Source organism: Trichoplax adhaerens, genomic scaffold, assembly GCF_000150275.1.
Source record: "Trichoplax adhaerens TRIADscaffold_7 genomic scaffold, whole genome shotgun sequence".
Classification (NCBI taxonomy): domain Eukaryota; kingdom Metazoa; phylum Placozoa; class Uniplacotomia; order Trichoplacea; family Trichoplacidae; genus Trichoplax; species Trichoplax adhaerens.
In genome coordinates this window covers 4,584,920-4,608,089 of record NW_002060949.1, presented here as the reverse complement: position 1 = coordinate 4,608,089, position 23,170 = coordinate 4,584,920, and the positions used below count along the sequence as shown (strand labels likewise).

Here is a 23,170-nt window from a genome sequence, read left to right as displayed (position 1 = left end):
TACACGTACGTAACTTTATTTTCCATATTATAGTATTATACAATCTATTTAGTATGGATCAGTATCTCCACTAATATATTGGTACACTTTTGCCTTGATAATGATTTCTAGTAAATTTCTACAACACAGCAAAATAGTAAGACAACGTTTTACGATTACAGTTAGAAGGTAGTATTATGGGTGAAATTGAAGATGGAAAATAAGATTAGAGAAAGCCTTCTAATTATTCCTATTCTATCAGGTCATGCCTATGCACATTAAGTAATGATATCTATTCGTTGATGTTATGCTGTACGCATGAATGAGTACATACGATGCACAGCAATAGCATCCACGTTGTAAGATAATGAATGAACTATCATACCGTAGGTATACTAGAGTCGACTGGAAAACAGTATTACAAAAATCGTGATTAGCCTGTATCAGTATTTGTTAATGAAACTGATCTGAGCACTGTCAAATTTTAAGCGCTTTTCGTTATGATCTTACGGTTCCTATTTCGACTTTATTCGCTAACATTTGTATCGTACTTAACTTTCCACATTCGAATTCCAACGTAGCAAAAGAAGAACCTAGACATTAAATCTCAAACGGGCTGAACTAACTGTAAAGATGGCGAAAATTATTGGAATGTCGAAAGAGCATCAAGTCGTACTGCAAGAAACTTAGTCAACATCCAAAAGAACTTGTCAGTAGACTAACTTGAGCAATTATTCGACGTGCTATTTTCCGATAGTCTTGGATCAACACTCTATAAGCTCGCTTCGAACTCACAAATTCACTTTCGGTATATTGATTGTATTTTTACCTATTCATGCAAGGTGCATGTTGTAGAACAAGTTATCGTTCGTGTGATCGAAAGAGTACTACGTGTTCATATTTGTTTCAACTATAAAAAATGGAAAAAATAGAACTAAAGCTAACGCACAAATATAGTATTTTATGCCAACGTAAACTCTACTGCAACTGTACGAGCGTATATATAAAACATGTTATAGAATATAGCAATAATTCCCATATACAAGTATCTGAAACAAAAATGGACACACTCAGAATGTACGTTTACGTCGACGAGCTAGAATAATAACAATCAATGCACTGCGTTTATGCCTAACAGTAGGCTTTATTAGTTGACAAATCTCAATAATTATTATAATCCATAGTTCATACTTTATTACACGATCTTTTAACTCATATAAATTAGTAATAAACTGCAAAGATTATAGACACCTAACCAAAGATTTAGACATGTAAGTTAAAAGAGAAAGAGTATCTTCAACTGAACTATAGAAACATAGTCTACAGAATTGATAGCTTCAATGTATCTAGAAAACTAATAATGAATTTAAAATTAGATTTGTAAAACTTTATTAGTCGATAGTCTAAATAATTGGCATAATTACTGCAATTATTGAACGATTTTGGAATTCCAATAGGAATTACTTAATGACAACATTCTAATGATTAACGATAAGGAGGTTTAAACGTTTAAGTTTAGGAAGTTGTTAAAAATTATTAAAGTTAATATACCGGGTTCAATATCTAATATTATGCTTAACGTATATTCGTATATTGTCCAACTACTGTACGCGTATACCTCGCCATGGAGGTATACTTTATTAAAACGGTTTCATCAGAAATGGGTAAGTGAGGAACTATCTATAAGTCATCAGCCGGGTTTATAGATGTAAGCCAAATAAACAGTAGTTTAGATTACCGCTGCATAAAAACATTTCTTTTCAGTACAACCATGAAATGAACTTACAAACATAATTCCAATATTTACGTTGAAGATAGATATTAAAAGCTTAATAGAAAATGTTAGTCTAACGCATTACAAAGATTACATAACAATAGATAAAAATTTCCGATTATAATCACAGATACTGCTAGTAAAAAGGGATACTGTTTTAAGGTTATAGTTCTACAGTACTAGTCAAGGATTCGTGTAAATGTAGTACATCGAATAAAAGTATAGAATCACAATCTTCTATAGTTATTCTCTAGGTTAACAGTTTGTACTTAACCAAAAATACCGTGATTTTTGACTGCTTCTGAATTAAAGTAGACTAGCTTACGTAGCATGTTAACACAGCTAGGGATCTGCTTTTTATTATTGAATCTCGGATCACTTGTTGAAGATTCGACCGTTGCAACTGAATTATTAACAATAGTTAACATTGTTATAAGATCCAGTTGCTTATAATATTTAGTAAAAATGTCAATAACTGCTTGCATAAACCAAGAGCCATTTGTAGAATTTCTCCAAGAATAATAACCTGGAACAACCGAATAGGCAATTAAAAAATCTGCTTCAGATGGTAATGTTTGTCGAGTTTTAGCATCAACTTCATCCTCATAACCTTCTGCATTTAGTGCTGATTCATTAGGAACGCCGTCAACGTTGTCGACAGCTTCATCAAAGTTTGTACCACGACAAGCTTGAATAAAAAATAACTTTGGCTTTCCAGCCAGTGAAGCGCAACGATTACCTCTAAACAGTCCAAGTAATTCTTCGATATCCACGTCGGTATCAGTGCCAAATATTTTACCTTGCTCGCCATGGCTTAATAACACGCATACGAAGCTATCACAAGTACTATGATCCCTGGCGGCCCATCGTTGTAATACATCTTTCATTTGAGCTGCACTCAAATTGTTGCCCATTGCTACTTTGTAGCCTAGTTTTACCAATAGAGTTTGCATACCTTCAGCATCTTTATCGCTACCTTTACGTTCAGGCATCCCAATGAATTTTCTAGTTATTAACAAGATAAAGAGATAAAATTGTATACGGTTAATGATTGATAGTTTATAAATACAAAAAATACGACACCTAACGTATCACCGTAGATCATTAACCTATTATTGATAATCAAAGCATAGCCATGCGGCTTGTTTCCCATCTTATACAAATATTGTTCACTCAGGATAGGGCCTCTTATCGGCGCAGAATGAAGATCATCATAATATAGTGATATGGCACCACCGCCACTTTCAGGATCAACTAGAAATGCAATAGTAATTTACAGAATTGAATACTTTAATTTGAAATGCCCCAAAATGATCTTCAATAACATCAATCAAAGACGATTTCGAAATTGGATACGTATTAATATTATAATAATAATTTCTATAAATGCAGTAGTAGAGTTGAAGACAGAGTATAAAATTTGAATTAATATATATGTTCAATTTTGAAGCTAGTGACATCGACTAACGCATAGATCCCTGTGATAAGATCTCTCTTGATTTCTTGTGCTCTACCTGCCAATCTACAGTTTATAATAATCTACAATGAACTAACAGCATAGTTGCTATTCTCGTACCTATTTCCATGTTTGAAGCTGAAACCGAGTAGTCCATGACCTTACAGGAGATAGGCCATAATCTGCTAAGTATTTAGAGGGACTACTGGAAGGAAGAGGAGCCGAGTGCAATACAGTACAGTACTATATGTAGCTGTCACATGTCTGGGTAGCTGCTAGTGTAGCTTGTACTGTAACTGGCAGCAAGTTTCTCCTTGTTCCATCATCATACTGCTGTCCTGCAGGTTGTCATGTTTTATTGACATTCTAATTATTGCAAATATTCTACTCTACTTTACACTTTGGTTTCTTCATGGAATCAACACTATTTTACACATACTCTACATTAAAAGTAACCTTTTCATCTAGTAGAACACAGATCGGAGCGATTTATGGTATGTGGACTTACATATAATCCACTACAATATGAAGAAATTTTGTACGGGGGAGAGGAGTTTTCATGTTTACACTAATTTTGGGGCGGAGTGCTGCAGTCCCTGATTAGCCAGCCATTTACCTAACTTTATTTTCGATATTACAGTGCTATACACGTGCTGTAGAATGTGTTTAGTATGTATCAGTATCTCGACTAATATTTCGGTGCACTTTTACCTTGATAACATTTCTGGTAAATTTCTACAAAACAACAAAATAGTAATCTAAACGCAAGTAAAATAACACTCTGCAGTTACAGTTAGAAGAGAGGAGTATGGGTGAAATTGCAGATGGAAAATAAGATCAGAGAAAGCCTTCTAATTATTCTTATTCTATCAGGTCATGCCTATGTACATTAAGTAATGATATCCATTTGTTGATATTAGGGTCTACTCATTAGTTAATTATATTATCAATGCTTATATCATGCAATCAGAAGATGTAAGAGGATATTGTGTGAGTGATAGGCTGTACCTTACAAGATGACCAAATCACTAGCTGTAAAGACAGAGGAAACAGCCAGCAAAATGGCTAGTAATAATTTATATCTAATTAGTAATCAGCCTAGCTATTAATATACAAGCTGTAGTTTGGCACTGCAGGTGATGCAGAATGTTGAAAGACCACTATAAGAAATAGCTAAATCATGAAGCAAGAGCCCTAGGCTAGAAAGTATGAGTTAGGCCATGAACCATTCGAAAATAAAAGGGTTAATTACTGGTAGTAATTTCCAGTAGCCCATCGTGATGGTTAAGATCCAATTTTTAGCAATATTTTGCTAAGTCCATCATTTAACCGATTGTAAATGCTACGATATTCTAGTTTTACTTGTCCTTTTCACTACAGTATGCCACATATGGTACGTTTTAATAACAGTATAGTATTGCGTAGAATTGCATTGGGGCATTATAGTCTCTTACTATAATTATATTATCAGTCTAATAATAATACTATAGAGTATCCTGATTCATGAATTACTAACAGTAGTGTAGTCCAGTAGTATGGCCTATATAAACCGTACGGTACCATACTAAACCTTAGCAATTTGCTATCTTTTCTGCTTAACTTTTCACATTTGACATCTATCGCGGCAAAAGGCAAAAGAAGCCAGACATTAAAAATCTCAAACGGGCAGAACTGAAAGTAAAAATGGCGAAAGTTATTGGAATGTCGCAAGAACATCGAGATGTGCTGCGAGAGAACTTAATCAACATCCAAAACAACTTGTCATCAGAGCAAGTTGAACAATTATGTGATAGGTTATTTGCCAATAAAGTCTTGGATGATTACTCTATAATCGCGCTTCGAAATCAAAGATCTCACTTTCGGTATGTCGATTCTATTTTAACTATTCGCGCAAGGTGCATGTTGTAGAACAAGTTACCATTCGTATCATCAAAAGAGTACAACGTGTTGATACTTATTTCAGGTATAAAAAAAAGGAAAAATGGAATTAAAGCTAACGCACAAATAGAGCGTTTTATACTAACATAAAACTGTACTGCAACTGTATACTGACTGTATGACATAGACATAAAACATGTTTTAGAACACAGCGATAACTTTGATATACATTTGCATTAAAATATCTGAAATAAAGATGAACATGGTAAATAATAGTGGAGTGGGAGATAAATAATCACGCATGGAGCATTTTGTATACGGATCACAATCAAAGACTGAACTAAAATCTGCTTGTTTGTCTACGTATTTTACCAACACAGCAAAATGCAATCGTGCAAACGTACTCTAGTACAAGGTGCAGTAGTTAGCCAAATGAGGATATCACTACTCGGTAAACGTATGGTAATATAATTGATGGTATAAAGCAATCTTGAAAAATGCTGTAAATTGAACTCATCGAAGTTGATGAGCATTGAAGTCTTGGTAGTCTGATTGGAGTTCTAATACAATCAACTTTAGAGTACAGCGTAATAATTCTGCAATTTTGTATTCATAGAAAAGTGGATGAACTGTTGACGCAAATTAAAACATGTGGAAGTCAAGCTTTCGGAAAATTTTGCGATGCTCTGGCTGATATCAATCCTGAATTATCCGCTCATTTACGGTCACAGGGAAATCGATCCACTACAGGCACGTTCAGTAATGTACAGTACAGTACAGTACAGTAATTGACGGAGCACAGTTTATTTAGGTTACACTTACCATCTAATGCTAGTCCAAGTGATTTTGCTAGTTATCACCGCTATCAGGCCAGGGTTGATTAAATCATAGTTTCTCAAGTGTTTAATGAAAGAATCTTTATATACTGTTTTAAGTGCAGTATTTCAAGCAAAACAGTTGCTTGATTAATATTTTCTTTACCCTGTATACATATACTCGTATTATGGCAAAGTCTGATAAAGCATTTACTTAGTCTTTCATGTACGCGTACATACTTGCAAGGATATTTCGACTTTATATTAACACATAGCTTTTGTTTTCAATTCAATATATTATAGAGCCAACTAGCGAAAAACAACCTGGTAGCAATTTCATATCTTTATATAATAACTAATTTTTATGTTTTCATAGCTCATTAAATTTTAAATTTTATCAGTATCGATCTAAAATTTAACAATAATTACAATAACTTTATCATTGTCATTCTAATCATGTATATATGTATGTCACATATTTATACCGTTAACACTGCTCCTGTTACCTAAAGAAATAGATGTTGATGTACAGTCCGTTACAGGTTTGTAAAATTGCATTTTGTTTTATTATATTTTATGCTAATGAATTATAAATAAGTCTAAAATGAGAGTATATACAATATGAGTAAACATTGTAGGTATTTAATCGATTTCAGAAGGATCCTTAATAAGCGTTCATTAATATTGCTTGATACATGTAGTTGGTGAAGAGATCGATTCCATTTATCCGCCTCTCGATATCAAGAAAGTACCAATTACTGCAAAATATACTTTAAAAACGGACAATTTAATCTATGAAATGAGTAAGAAACCTCATGGATACATGGTGATATTCAATCAGGAGTAAGCTTCGTATTAAACAAATTAAATTTTACTATTTTGATATTTCACTTTCGATCCCAATTTAAATGTACACTATAGAGCACCTAATGCATCTATTATACTGTACCTACATTTTTATTAGACGTATACTAATAAAATGTATCATTAGTTAAATGGGTACTAATATCGTTTTCGTTGTAAAAATTTTAGAAAATTTTCACAACAGACAGGGATGAACGCTAGAGATGGAAGTGCGGTTGATGCTGATAAACTCGAGAGTCTTTTTAAAAGACTAAATTATATCGTGGATAGATGCGATAACTTTACAGTTCAAAAAATTGTAGCTAAATTAAGTGATTATAGCAAAAAAGATCATCGAAATTACGATAGCTTCGCATGTGCATTTCTTAGTCACGGGGAACACGATTTCATCTATGGAAAGGATGGTAAAGTAAATCTAGAAGAGATGTTTGCAAAATTTCGTGGAGATAAATGTAGATCCCTTGCAGGAAAACCAAAAATATTTTTTATTCAGGTTTTTACTGTAATAGATATAACTCCATCGTTATAATTATATATTCATGTCGTTACTGTAATGATAGATTGCATTGAAAATACCTCCTCTTGTTTAAAATGATTGTATTACATAACACTCATATACCGCTATCTTAACGAATACCATTTTACAAACTTATACAGGCGTGTCGTGGTCAAAATTTTGATTCAGGTGCAGATGTACCTGATTCTACGCTTAGTAAGGAAACGGAGGAAGAAGACGTGACTGATTTTGTTGGTAGTACTCTTCCATCTGAGGGCGATTTCTTACTTGCATATGCTACGGCCCCCGGTTATTTTGCCTGGCGAAATAGTGCAGGTTCTTGGTTCATCCAGGCTGTTGTTGAAGTCTTTGAACAATATCACCAACACATGGATTTATTGAGAATGTTAACAAGAGTGTGTTGTTTTGTTGCTCAAAAAGAATCTCAATCTAATAATTTAATGTATCGAGGCAAAAAACAAATCCCTTCTATTGTATCTAGACTTCGTCGAGATCTTTTTTTTTCAATCGAAGCTGCCAGAAATTCTGGAGCATACAGTAACTAACGTATTCACAAATGATAATAGTAAAAGAAGATTACTATTTGCTTGAATAGTGGAGTAAAAATTCGTTCACATAGAAACGAACTGACGTCCAACGTAAATTGAAAGTTTGTAAGTTGGAGTGTTTTAATATACTTTACTGGACTCGTATTGTATTACAATGAACATTCATTCCTATATAGAAGACGAGCTGGCCTACAACGTAAATTAAAGTTTTTACCTTTAACATCATTTCAGATTTATAGTTATCGTACTATCTTAGCTAAGGATCTAAAATCAATTTCCAGAATGATAATTACTACATGCATTAACATACTGCATTAGAGAATTTTTACCTCTTCTATTTTTATAATATTTCTTTGAATAAAGAGGATTTTTAATTAAACAGAGAATGAAATGCTGCAATAAAATTTCATAAAACTTTAATAACTCTTTCTTTCTTTTGCGCTGAACTACTGTTTCTTCTCACACAATATATGGTCAACGGCCTTGTGCTTAAACCACAATATCATCCAAATCTGTCCTATGTAGACGTGCTTCAAATCTGCTAATCTTGTAGTACAGCGCTTTTATTTGTCAATTTATCAATGGTAGCAATATAAAGTAGTAGGAAGGTGACAGTCTTTAGAGTATTTCAAGGAATGCATAGTAACGTAAGGTAGCGTCATCAAACAGAATTTACGTTTACGTAGACGAGCTAGAATAATAACAATCAATGCACTGCGTTTATGCCTAACAGTAGGCTTTATTAGTTGACAAATCTCAATAATTATTATAATCCATAGTTCATACTTTATTACACGATCTTTTAACTCATATAAATTAGTAATAAACTGCAAAGATTATAGACACCTAACCAAAGATTTAGACATTTAAGTTAAAAGAGAAAGAGTATCTTTAATTGAACTATAGAAACATAATCTACAGAATTGATAGCTTCAATGTATCTAGAAAACTAATAATGAATTTAAAATTAGATTTGTAAAACTTTATTAGTCGATAGTCTAAATAATTGGCATAATTACTGCAATTATTGAACGATTTTGGAATTCCAATAGGAATTACTTAATGACAACATTCTAATGATTAACGATAAGGAGGTTTAAACGTTTAAGTTTAGGAAGTTGTTATAAAAATTATTAAAGTTAATATACCGGGTTCAATATCTAATATTATGCTTAACGTATATTTGCATATTGTCTAACTACTGTACGCGTATACTTCACCATGGAGGTATACTTTATTGAAACGGTTTCATCAGAAATAGGTAAGTGAGGAACTATCTATAAGTCATCAGCTGGGTTTATAGATGTAAGCCAAATAAACAGTAGTTTAGATTACCGCTGCATAAAAACATTTCTTTTCAGTACAACCATGAAATGAACTTACAAAACACAATTCCAATATTTACGTTGAAGATAGATATTAAAAGCTTAATAGAAAATGTTAGTCTAACGCATTACAAAGATTACATAACAATAGATAAAAATTTCCGATTATAATCACAGATACTGCTAGTAAAAAAGGGATACTGTTTTAAGGTTATAGTTCTACAGTACTAGTCAAGGATTCGTGTAAATGTAGTACATCGAATAAAAGTATAGAATCACAATCTTCTATAGTTATTCTCTAGGTTAACAGTTTGTACTTAACCAAAAATACCGTGATTTTTGACTGCTTCTGAATTAAAGTAGACTAGCTTACGTAGCATGTTAACACAGCTAGGGATCTGCTTTTTATTATTGAATCTCGGATCACTTGTTGAAGATTCGACCGTTGCAACTGAATTATTAACAATAGTTAACATTGTTATAAGATCCAGTTGCTTATAATATTTAGTAAAAATGTCAATAACTGCTTGCATAAACCAAGAGCCATTTGTAGAATTTCTCCAAGAATAATAACCTGGAACAACCGAATAGGCAATTAAAAAATCTGCTTCAGATGGTAATGTTTGTCGAGTTTTAGCATCAACTTCATCCTCATAACCTTCTGCATTTAGTGCTGATTCATCAGGAACGCCGTCAATGTGATCGACAGCTTCATCAAAGTTTGTACCACGACAAGCTTGAATAAAAAATAACTTTGGCTTTCCAGCCAGTGAAGCGCAACGATTACCTCTAAACAGTCCAAGTAATTCTTCGATATCCACGTCGGTATCAGTGCCAAATATTTTACCTTGCTCGCCATGGCTTAATAACACGCATACGAAGCTATCACAAGTACTATGATCCTTGGCGGCCCATCGTTGTAATACATCTTTCATTTGAGCTGCACTCAAATCGTCGCCTATTGCTACTTTGTAGCCTAGATTTACCAATAGAGTTTGCATACCTTTAGCGTCTCTATCGCTACCTTTACGTTCAGGCATCCCAATGAATTTTCTAGTTATTAACAAGATAAAGAGATAAAATTGTATACGGTTAATGATTGATAGTTTATAAATACAAAAAATATGACACCTAACGTATCACCGTAGATCATTAACCTATTATTGATAATCAAAGCATAGCCAAGCGGCTTATTTTCCATCTTATACAAATATTGTTCACTAAGAATAGGACTTCTTCTTATCGGTGCAGAATCAAAATCATCATATAGTGATATCGTACCACCGCCACTTTCAGGATCAACTAGAAATGCAATAGTAATTTACAGAATTGAATACTTTAGTTTGGAATGCCCCAAAATGATCTCCAATAACACCAATCAAGGACGATTTCGAAATTGGATACGTATTAATATTATAGTAATTTCTATAAATGTAGTAGTAGAGTTGAATCAATATTTGTTAAAATTTTAACTAGTGACACAAAATAACGCATAGATCGCTGTGATAAGATTTCTCTTATGCTCTACGTTATATACCTGCCAATCTACAGTTTATACAGTTTACAATAATCTACAATGAACTCACAGCATAGTAGCTATTCTCATACCTATTTCCATGGTTGAAGTTTGTTCGCTTTCAGCTGTAGAAACTGTAGAAGAATCTGATTCATTTGTTGATCTCGGAGTCACTTTACGATTTGCTGCAATATGTAACAAGATAATAATACCTCATTTACATTAGTTAGGTTAAAATGAGACAATATTTAAAATTAGAAACTAATAATATAGTCGATATATTTATTGTCTAATATCAATATTTTGCTATTGTGAGAAACGGGGTAGGTCGATTTTGATTGTACTGAGGTATGTCCTGTACTGTACTGTACTATACTTTATAGTATAATACTGCCATCTTTCCTGTTAATGGATTGTATTCGTATCTATGTGTTGCTATAGGTAGTATACTGTAGTAGGTAAGCCTACAAATTATTTATTCATGATATCGCCTTAAATTTTGTAATCTTCTCACTTGTTTACAAAATCAGAGGAATAAAGTAATTAGATGCATTTTTATACCATTAAAATTGTCTAACTGCTGTTTACCTGGCTTAAGCGACTGTTGTTTAGCCTTCCTCTGGTCTCGTATATCCTTGCTGACAGCTGGGTTTACCGTTTCATCAATTACTTCCAATAGTAATTCTAAAGCTTTCGATCCGCGAGAAGGTACGATATCCAAGAATTTACGCGTTTTTCTAAAATAGGGTTGATCACCGTTGATGTAGTTTAAACTTTTTCCTCTTAGAACAAGTGCGTGTATGTCTACTTGTTCCGGAGTTATCTTAGCAGAGCACAGTAAGTAGTAGCCGCATCGTAAGATTAATTATCAATCTGTATGATCAAACTAACATACGAGTCTACAGTGCGATACCGTATTGATAGACATTAGCCCAGTCTTTACTTTTTCTGGCAGAACAAGTATAACATCTCACTCGTAATATTTTGACGTATCTGCACTGTACTATACTGTTTAGACACCTAGATATACTACTGTATTCTTATTATTCAACTTCAAAAATCGAACAGCTAGTCTTCAAGTTGAATGGCTATTTCTTCCAGATTGATCTTAGTAGTATAAGTAATAGTTGTATCGTAAGATTATCAATCTGTATCATAAAGGTAAGCTATGAGATCCAGTAAGGTAGTTCAGTAGGGTATTATTACATAGTACTGTGTTGATAAGCATCGATGTCATTTTTCCCTTTGCTTGTCCAAATATTTACTGTATATCTACTTTTGCAGACTAATGTATCAGTTTGAGCTGCATTGTAAGATGATAAAACTATCGTATGAGATACAGTGCGTTGATGAAGATTGATGCTGTTATTACCTTTCTTCTTCGAATACGTACGAGTATGTCTACTTTTACAGACTGATGTTAGCAATACGGCATCAGTAATAGCTATTGCGTAAGATTGTACATTTGTATCAAAAAAAAACTAAAACTAACGTACGAGGCACAGTGCGGCAGTATTACTGGTGTACTGCTAAAAAAAAAGCATGTACTGTACTGTCTTTCATGTTTTTTATCCTGCTTTAATACTTACCTAAATAAGAATAACTGTTGATGTACGTTCACATACCAAAATAGAAAGTAAACGAGTTTGATCAATTTCAATATACTGTCGTACTGTTGTGTAGATTAATGTACTGTACAGTACCGTAGTAGAGTTATTGCTTTTACAGCACAGTGCAATAAAGTACTGTACAGTATGTTGAGAAATTTCCCAAAATATTAAGTTGAAAATGGATGTTTATTTCAAAATTAAGTGTCAATATCAAGCATGTCAGCTACAGTATGTGTTATTGAACGCTACGGAAACTGACTAAAAATGACAATAAAGTTGCAAATAATCAATACAGCGTTCACACTACCGTCGATCCAGTTCAAAGACTTTTATCGAATAGAAAGTAAAAAGTAGACCACTATAACCAACAGTATTAATACGGTATTTTTGCTGATTCATTTGACAGTAACAAGAGAAGAGAGAGTGAGAGAAACACAAGATTTGAACAAGATAGCAACAGTGTAAAACTACATGACTACGTTCAACATCATCGATCCTATCCAGTTTCATGTTATGCTTATCATGACCTACAGTATGGTACTGTACTTACTTGTAAGCATCACTTTCTCCTTCAATAGTAGTTTTATCGTATCCATCGATTAACTTCTTAGTATACGCAATAGTAATGACAAAATCAATTTTTGCCTGCAAGTTGCTGAGTAGATTATTGTAATTATGCTGGAGTAAATCGCGATCCTCTCTCGCTAGGCCTACAACCGTAGCCATTTTTATTGCGTTGAGATCAGTCAGAATGCCAAAACGATGCTGCCTGTTGAACCTGTTCTACGCCTGCTCAATATAGGGGAAACTAGCGGGGCCCCACTGCTCAAGGCTTGGTTTGAAACCATACTAGTGAATATAGAGTTAAAAGGAAGGAATTGTTTCATTTTACTCTATGGTTGTGACTCTCAGAGACAGGCTTTTTTGAGCTACATTTTGCTTTAGTCGTGCGTGTACTGTAGGCTTCAAAGTGAATGACGTCACAGATACTGTACTGTACTGTACTCTACTGTACTCTACTCTATCTGGACTACTACAGTACTGTACTGTACTGTACTGTAGGCAAGGCCTTTTTCTACAGTAGTAAGTACGAACATTTTACTGTATTGTACACTGTACACTGTACTGTACAGTACTGTAGGCTTCAACGCGAATGACGTCACAGATACTGTACTGTACAGTACGGTACTCTATCTGGACTGCAATACTGTACTGTACTATACAGTACTCTACCTGGACTACTAGAGCAAGGCCTTTTTCTACAGTAGTAGTCCATGGCTCATCTCAGTTATAAAGCTTCAATAGAGATCCTAAAAGAATTTCTTTTAGCACTCAGGAAGATGAAACTGCAGTCCATGCACAATTAATGCACAACTACAAGAGCGACAGTACTGTACACTGTACAGTACAGTACATTAATACGCGTACAGTACAGTACTGTAACAGGACAGGAAAAGCCCTGTGGATCATACTGTACTGTAGACTATAACGCATAGACTACGCAATACTGAACAGTATGGTAAGAGGTAAGAAACCTCTCCATGGTTACAGCGTAGCCAAGTTAACGTGTATGGCATACCCCTGTATGCTCTTTCCTTTTTTACGTAGTGTAGTAATAGGTACTAATAGCAGATATGCAGTATATGCTGCTGCTATCAATGCACCTTGCAAGAGAACTCCTTGATATCCACCTTGAGCTAACACAGTGTTGTCTAGAAATAATAGAGGATTAAACTGCAGTCTATGCACCAACTACACCGTGCATTGCGTGCAAGAACTACAGTACAGTACAGTACTGTAACAGTAAAAACACTGTAGACTGTAGAGCATACAGTACTGTACTGTACTGTAGACTACAGCACAATTACTCAATACTGCATGGTCACTCAGGTCTAATGGTCAGTCAATTTAGTGAGGTAAGAAACTTCTCCATGGTTACAGCAGCCAAGTTAATGTGGAAGGCATGCCCCTGTAATGCCTGTATGCTTTTTCACCACACCTAGTGGAATAAATATCAGATATATATGCTGCTATCAATGCACCTTACAAGAGAACTCCTTGATATACAGCTTGAGCAAGCACGGTATTATCCAGAAATAATCTGCAAATTTCTACCAGTCAATACCAAAGACAGTCCAGTTTCTGAACAATCAAATAATACAGGACAAAGATTGACATGATGTTCTGAATAAAGGAAATTGGAGAGGACAATCAGCGATTCCAACCTGTAGATCTTATGACGATTGAGTATGCTTATGATTGATCAATACATGCAAAAAGAAGTGAAGAATTCATGACAAAAATCACCCTAGTATTTCTTGACGCTTCATTTTTCATTCAAGATTAACTTACTCAAGGAGGTATGAACCATCAAGTGAAGAAGCATTTACTCAAGTGGGTAAGTTTCCTTCTTTCCAATATAAAATATTCATTTACTATTCCATTAGCATACAGATTAATGAATTGTCAACGAGCAAGAACGACAAATTTACCAAACGCCACTTTCTTCTTAAAATAATAATCATAATAACTTAATCAAGAGCTATTGCATCAAGAGCTGTACCATAGATGCCATAATGCAGATGTCCTGTCCTGGACAGACGCAAGTTTTTGATGCCAAAGCTAAACATGACTATATTCTCTTGCTACGACTGTCAAATAATATCCAAATCGATAGCAAGAAGTTATTGGAAAGTGTCCGCTTTCTTCTTTTACTGCCTTAGTAAGGGTTCCTATGCCCTACGTGTAATGTTTGTAGGGAAATTCCCGCCTATAAGCATGCACATCTGTCGGTATGGACAAATCAGTCTACGTTTGCTCTCTACTCAATGATAATAATTAATGATGACAGTGTTCTACTCGTAAGCAGTTCTCGTCATTTCCAGCTACCATCATGCCCTGGTTAGAGTGATACTGGCGCGAGTATTGTAGGCAATGTATCCAATCGCGCCATTTATACTGTATATATTATATATATCGTATATATGCAATGCCTATACAGTATATATGATACCGATTTTGTATCAAGCTTTCAAGTCTATCATCTTGTGATCAACCTACTTCAAGTCTAAAGGTTTACCTGGATAATAAACTTAATTTGTGCCGTCTCTCACATTATAATCACCGTGCCACAGTAAAAATATTTTCTATACTTTATCGGCTATGTTTTGCTTGAATTAGCTTAGAAAACACAGGAAACCTAGAAATTTTCTCAATTTGCTATACAGTGTTATACTGTAAGTATGGCTAATTAGATGTTGAATTCAGGCACTCCTATAACATAATTCGCATAATTGCCTATCATTAATTGATAGCAGAAATGACTAATAATGTAATAATAATAATTATTGTTCTTGGCGAGATATGACACATACGCGTAAGGACAGCAGTAGAACATACTGTATAATTTACACGGTATCAATACCAAGCCTTTTTAATGCACAGTATTTTACACACGATACCTAATATAGTAGTATGGTTAATACGTAGATGAATTGAGGTACTGCCACAAGATCTACTGTAAAAAATAGGACTTATTTATTGCGGTATTACATGCCTTTTCCATCATTAACATACTAGTACGCAGTCGAATGTAGCAAAGAGTCGATTATGACAAAAACGCTATTTACTATACTATGGTATACATTTGTATCCGAAGACATTGTTAAGCCGAAAATGTTGATGTTGCATGGAATAATTGTCCTACTGTAATATTTGGATCATAAACCCATTATCATTACCAGCTTTTCTAAACGCACGTAAGGTAAATCTATACCTTTGCGTACTTTCCAAGAAATCATAATTACTATTATGATTATAATTCAAAAATTAATGACACCTTTAGTTAAGGGATATTCACATTACGATTTAATCTATTACCCCTGTGCTGTTTTTAAATTATTTTCAAATAAGAACAATTACATTCATTAATAATATTGCCTCTTTACGAGTACTTTTGTTTCCTAAAGGTCAACACTTACCATCATGAAGATCGAGTTACGTCGTTTCGTCAATTTGCCAATAGCGAGCGATTATGTTTCGTAGCTGAAAAACTGTTACAGTAAGAAATATATCAACATATATTTTTAATTAATATTTTTTTTATAATTGTTTATGAAATAAATTTATCCATATTTCCTTAAAGTCACATTTACAAATTTAATTAATCAACGCTTATTAATACTACAGTTCACATATCAGATCATACATTGGTAACATGGCTTAAAGGTCAATCTTTTTTAATCGTAATTTCACTTCTTTAATGTTCGTCATAGTGATAGCGAAGAAGAGGATGGACTAGACTATGCATCGTTAGTAAAATTACCGGTTCGATCACGATTTACTAGAATTATAGATTATCTCGAAGGTACACAAGTAGAATACAGGCCCGTAAATATTCTTGTTTAACTCTTCATGCTTTTCAAATGCAACAAAGAACATCACCGTAGATTAGTTTGATAATATAGAGTTTTGTTGAATCAAAATTTATTTGCTACTAAATGATAGTATCGCTGGTCGATTCTATAACGCTTAAAGGTAATCGCTAGCTTATTATTACTGTCTATGTAGTCAGCTCAAGAAAGATATTTACCTGTCTATATACCACGTCCTTTGATAACTGATTTCTGTACCCACCACAAATTTTACTATCAGAAAAAATAAAAGTTTTAGCGCCAACTTACACTACGATAGTATTTGTTGATATTATAAAATTAATTCTAATCATATGGTAATCACGATATTTATAACCTTAAATGATACGTTATCATAACTACACAAATTATACTGCTAAAAGTTTACATAATTAAAAATGAAGCTATATTACTTTTTTTACAGATCTCACTTACCAATCTTTCGAAGGGGTGATAAAATTGACAAACTTAGAAAATGACGAGTTGGAAATTGCTAAAGTTAGTATCTGCTTAAGTGACAACGACTGTGTAGTCTATTTATAACTACTAGTAATCTAGTCGATATATTATGTGCACTATTTTACTTTAAATTTATAAATTGGAATATTTTAATCACTTCAGAAATTAGATTGATTTAAAAAATCGCAATTACTATTAATCTGATGTACTTATTATAGCAAGTCACTGTTTTAACTAGACTTCTACAATTATCTGTAGATGGCATATCTAACGGAGTACAAATCTCATTTTTTTTGTTGAAAATTTAGGTTGTGCTTCTTCTCTTGTACGCCTGGTATCTTGAAATTAAAGACCTTTCAACGGTGAATGTTTGTGAACATCGAAATTTCTTGTTACAACTCGGTAAAAGTATTTGGGATCAGTCATCAAAAACTAACCTGGATGAATCATACATCAAGGAATTGATTTACCGAGGTACAATTCGCGATCCTACTATAATTATCACAAAAACAGAAGAACGCATTTTATAAATTAACTTTCGGATATGAATTGTGTCAATAGGAGTTGTCTGCGATGAAATCAATAATAACATTATCATGCAAAAATTGACTAGTCAAGATCAAGATATTTATAGAACTTCAGACTTTGTTATGGTCAGTATCAGACTTATTGGCTTTTCTGTGCTCTAATTACTAACATAGGATAAAAATTTCGACACCTTTAGGACGAATTGCAAGATATAGATAATAGTACAGAAAAATTGCAAGATATAGATAATGGTACAGAAAAACAGTCGTTTTTGTCTGAATACAATGTGAGTAACAATAAGGATAGAGTTACCCGATTTTATTTCGTTTTCTGGTCAATAACGGAACATATTCCTGAATATAATTACATGGCAATATAGGAATTAAGACAATATCTAACGAAACGAAATAATAGTTCAAAAGACCATCTGGATATTTATCACAGGTACCATATTTGTAAAAAACACAGAAAGAAATTAGGCGAAAAGTATGATGATTCGTCAATTATATTTGATGAAAGCAACGATGATGACGATGATAATTATGACGAACGTTTCACATTATATCACAGAGAGCTATTAGAAAGTTCTCACACCACAGAGAAATCGATGTTGCCCTCTTCTAAGCGAATACAAACCAACACAGCTTTATGTTATAGCGATCCCGAAGTAATTAGATCGAACGAGATTTCCATTAGCTGCAAATTTAAGCCGAGTAGTGGTTCATCGGTAATTGAACAAATGCAATCACAATGTAAAAATGAAGGCAACAGTACTTCTAATATAAGCTTATTTACTATACTTGACAATGATGATTTGTTATCCAATGGTTCCATATTATTTCCATCAAATGGATCATTTGGCAATAAGCCGTCGCAAGAACAATCAAAATCTCAAGATATAAATCAGAGAAGTAATATCTCTGGCGCAGGCTCCTCAGCGATATTTACTGATAATCCAATCTTCGATACTCGGAATAAAACAATACCTAAAGGGTCCTATCATGAGGCTTCATTAAAAAACAAAATGCCATCATTACAAGGTTTAAATAAGGAAAGTAACATATCAAATATGACCCTACCTGTGATGGAACAGCCCGCATCAAAGTCTAATAAAATTAATTCTTCCAATAACAAGTCTCCACTTTCGTTATCCTTATCTCCTACTATTAACTCAGTAAAATCTGATCTTAAATTCAAATCATCATTTACTCCGATCCAAAGTGATACGAAGAATCAATCAACATCAGTCACTGCATCTGGTAATGGTGGAAAGATCGTACACAGACGTAATTCCTCACCATGTAAGCCAATAGGTAGCACGACTAGAAAACGTAAAAGGACAGATTCAAGAGCTAAATCAGTAGATCAAATGGACAAGATAGTTGATAGTGCCCATAAATTTCTTGATAATCAAATTATAAGGCGACAGAGGGATTTAGATCGGAAAGCTTCCAGTAAGGTGCTGTATGACAGTTCAGATAATGTTACGAATATTATCTTATCAGATGAGAATACAATACCAACCAATTTAGCCACTCAATTATGTCGCTATCAAGCTGAATGTGTTATCGACATATACCATGCTTGCGTTTACAAGAAACAAGGTTGTGTCTTTATTTATCCAGAAGAATTGGGAAGATACTTGCCGGTATATTGTACTAATCCGCAAATACGATATTATATAATTTAATAACAAAAAACACATACTAATTTTCTATACATCTTTATTTCTTAGACTTTAACATTTCTAACGTCTTACAAAGGAAAATGTCTTTTACTGTCTTCGAAAAAGAAGTTAAATAGATGGTTTCACGAATATAAGCGTCGAAAAAGGGATTGGACTGACTTAAAGGTACTTGAATAATGTTTTCCCCGTTTTCCTTTATTTTATCAAGATTTTTGAAAGTACAATTCTTAACATTAGTAAATTCTTGATAGTTGTACTATCTACGTCCAAATTCTGATAAAAAAGACAATTATGCAACGATCCAAAAAGACAATTATGCAACGATAAAGCAATGGAAGCAGATTTCAGGAGTACTTCTACTAAGTTATAATACATATTCTGAGCTACTTCACTCAAAATCACAGCAATTACAAGAGATGAAAAATTGCCTCCAATCACCAGGTAATAAGTAAATGTAAAGAGCTAATAATTAATTTGTTCGTCATTCGTAAAACTTATTTTGATACTGGCATGTAGGATCTGATCTTGTAATATGTGATGACGACTTCTTACCAGAACAACGTTGGACGGCCATTTTTGATCTGGTTTCAAAAGTAAACACTCGACAACGAGTTTTTTTGGCTGATATTTATGGCGATGATATTACTAAGTGTAAGCGTTCTTGTCAGTTTAGTAAATAGTATTACTGTTATTTTACTAGTATTTCATATCGAACCAGAAATTACAAATGTTTTATTATCTGTAATTTATCATCTTGAAAATCATAATTTGCCGCTTCTTATTCTCTTACTGTAGTTAGTACAATGGTTGCTCTTGTCAATCCTACACATAATTCGATTCATCGCGTGCAAAATAACATAATTGACGCCTTGAAAGTTCATAATTCCAACGATGCTAGAGAAGATCTTCTCCTAGATTACTTTATTAAGGTATTATGGTTATATTATATCTACTTAAAAATTGTAAGATTTTACGGTGTCTGTCTATCTACTCAATACTTAGTTGATTGGTTTAGCAAACGTCGCTAAATACATTCTCAGGCTTTGGCACTTTATGCACACGGATTTAAACATTATATGATTGTCTTCATAATTTAGGTGTATAGTGTAACTGATACGCAATACCGTATCCATCGAAAGATAGAGCATGTAGTGTTTCTGAGATTAAATGACGAACAAACACAACTGTACAATGATGTTCTCAATCGTCCTTCAATTACCGGACAGGAAGGTATAGCCAGTAAGATTTTTATTAGTAACCTGTCTTAGAATTCACGAAGCAGATATATGATTATAAAGGCACTATGCAGGCTGTTTAACAACTATACAAATCTTATCTATCTCATTAATATATTTAGCTAGTTATATTTCAAATTTTCTGATCATTATAATTGAAAAACGAACATTCTTTGATGTTTCAATTTTACAGCTGACGCAGATATTCAAAAATGGTACAGAAATTTATATTCTATCTGGTTAACTGCTTCAACACCAAAAGTTCAAAATAATCAATTAGCTACAAGTCCAGATATAGCCGGACTTTGTAGTAAATACTTGATTCTAGACTGTTTAATCCAGTTATGTTTATCATCTTCCGAAAAAATTGTCGTTGTTTACAATTTTTGTCTCCAAGATGATAACGTGTTAAGTATTTTTGAAATGATACTCTCAAAGATAAATGGCCTAGACAAACACCAGTATTTAATAATTGGGCAAAAAACAACGCAAAATAGTAATGAAAATGCTATGAAGCTATATAAAGGGTAAAAGTCGAAATTTACTAAGATTTACTACCTACATGAGTACAATTACATCAACTATTTCAACTTTATCATGCTACATTCTAATAAGTTAAATGCCTTCAATATTTAAAATGCAAACTCTAGATACTGTACAATTAATAATCATAGCAGAATTTAACATAATTTCATCGTTTGTAATTATAAATTATTGCTCTGTATTTATACACAGTCAATCAGTACTTTTTATTCCTCTGGAAGAAATTCAAAATAAAGATATTAATCTCACAGAAGTTGACAGAATAGTTTTTTGGGATTACTACATCTATGATGACCAAAAGGTGATAACGAAAGCTTATGCATCGAAGCGAAGCAAAATCTTGAAAGTTACCCGCCTAATTATTCACGTAAGTACGCTAATGAGACTGTTGAATTCAAGATTATACAATACAGTATTATATATTGGTTGCTTAGGCCTTATTTTATCTTTGTTATACTGTTGCCGCCTTGTCATCTCGCTTTAACCGTAAAATTTTGGTATTTGCGTTTAAAATTATACGACGTATCAGTAGTAATCTCGTCAACTAAAATTTATTGTTATTGAAAAGATAATTACATCTTTAATCTACAATCTTTCAAAATACGTATAGTCAAATTTGGTAGGAATCATGTTAGGATCACTATTTTATCCCTAAAAGCTAACTATAATATTGATTTCTTTCAATGTACTAGTATATTAATAATATACTACTAACGAAAAAACGTAAAAAGCATAATCCAATGTTGTAATCATGCAGATACATGGCTGTAATTATGAAACAATATCATAGAAATTGTAATTACTTATACATGCTTTTGCTACAACAATAGGATACCGCAGAGGAAAAACTATTTTTCGAGCGCGTAGGTGTACTTTAAAATTGCTATTTATACTCTATCGAGAAAATCTGCTTGCATAAATTGTACTAATTACCTATTGCATGTTTAGCTTAATATGGCTAAAATGTTTATAGAAGATAAAAGAACAGTACGTTCTCATCTAAATTGTACGCGTAGCATCAAACTCTCAGAGGTTGAATCACTATTCCGTCGTAATAGCACTCCTAAATATCCTACAAGTCTTAATCATCTGGCACAACAAACAGGAAATATCGTGCGTATATACGTATAATTACTTTATTTAATTGATAGCTGAGAAAATTATCTACTCTTGATTAAGAACAAAATCAGGCATTTATAATCTAATGAATATATCGAAATTCTTAAATGTTAATAGAACGACACAGTTTTAAAGGAATGCCTTGCTAAAGAAGAGTTTTCGTCTTGGATAGTCGATGTACGTCAATATGATAGCTTTAGATACGCCTTAATTCCAGCTCAGTAGCTGATAATATTGGCAACATTAAAATGATTGAATCAGTTGCTGTATCAGCTTGTTGTGCAGAAGAATATCATGCTAATATATGCAGTACACACTAAACTCTTATAGTACTGCTAAATCGTTTATATTGTTTAATGTTGTATACACAAATGAATTTTAATGTCTTCTCTAAATGTACAGCCTATAACACTGTCAAATATATATTAAGAAATATTTTGATATAACTTAAAGAAAATACTAATCTTTGATAGAGCCACCATATACAGTACATTGTTACCGTGTATACTCCTGTGGATACGAGTGTAATCTATTCTAATTGTAAATTGAATATAATATACATCTGATATTTTTATCCACCTGAAAATAACCTATCATAGACTAGGAAATAATTTGAAGAGTTCTTTTGAGTTCTTGTTTAAGCAAAGAGCAACTTTCAACCCATTCCGGTCCATTTAACAGATAAATATTTAACTTTATCTTCCACTACTGAACAAAATATTCCAATCTTCTTGACATTTGTACATAATCTACCGAAAGCAATCATGTCGTACGTGCTGATTTCTCTTTCAGATGGTATTACTCGAACGACATACCGCGAATGGAAAAGATATGGATCATCTTGTTTTGAATTAGCAAATTTTGCTAGATTAGTACCAGTTTAAATAATTACATCATACACGTAT

General features: G+C 33.1%; 4 protein-coding genes across 4 annotated transcripts; 2 read left to right on the top strand and 2 right to left on the bottom strand.

The window, feature by feature from the left end:
* Positions 1-2,061: 2,061 nt before the first annotated feature.
* On the bottom strand, positions 2,062-2,748 carry TRIADDRAFT_16213 (uncharacterized protein; the record flags this gene model as incomplete). The annotated part of the gene is made up of 2 exons (XM_002114110.1): positions 2,062-2,355; positions 2,404-2,748. Coding segments are annotated over 2 exons (639 nt in total), but the record flags the coding sequence as incomplete, so codon positions are not given.
* A 4,178-nt stretch (positions 2,749-6,926) lies between these two features.
* Positions 6,927-7,828, top strand: TRIADDRAFT_27764 (uncharacterized protein; the record flags this gene model as incomplete). The annotated part of the gene is made up of 3 exons (XM_002114427.1): positions 6,927-7,259; positions 7,424-7,459; positions 7,493-7,828. Coding segments are annotated over 3 exons (705 nt in total), but the record flags the coding sequence as incomplete, so codon positions are not given.
* Positions 7,829-9,473: 1,645 nt separating this feature from the next.
* TRIADDRAFT_50539 (uncharacterized protein) lies at positions 9,474-10,196 on the bottom strand (the record flags this gene model as incomplete). The annotated part of the gene is made up of 1 exon (XM_002114109.1): positions 9,474-10,196. The coding sequence occupies one exon, from the start codon at positions 10,194-10,196 to the stop codon at positions 9,474-9,476; it is 723 nt and encodes a 240-aa protein (XP_002114145.1).
* Positions 10,197-14,644: 4,448 nt separating this feature from the next.
* Positions 14,645-23,120, top strand: TRIADDRAFT_58308 (uncharacterized protein; the record flags this gene model as incomplete). Its single annotated transcript, XM_002114426.1, has 18 exons — positions 14,645-14,680; positions 16,251-16,342; positions 16,557-16,648; positions 17,119-17,192; positions 17,462-17,627; positions 17,715-17,806; positions 17,878-17,967; positions 18,061-19,329; positions 19,417-19,533; positions 19,620-19,809; positions 19,885-20,019; positions 20,164-20,297; positions 20,466-20,598; positions 20,797-21,130; positions 21,339-21,513; positions 22,095-22,133; positions 22,383-22,442; positions 23,058-23,120. 18 exons carry the CDS (start codon positions 14,645-14,647, stop codon positions 23,118-23,120), a joined length of 3,291 nt encoding a protein of 1,096 aa, XP_002114462.1.
* Between the last annotated feature and the right edge of the window lie 50 nt (positions 23,121-23,170).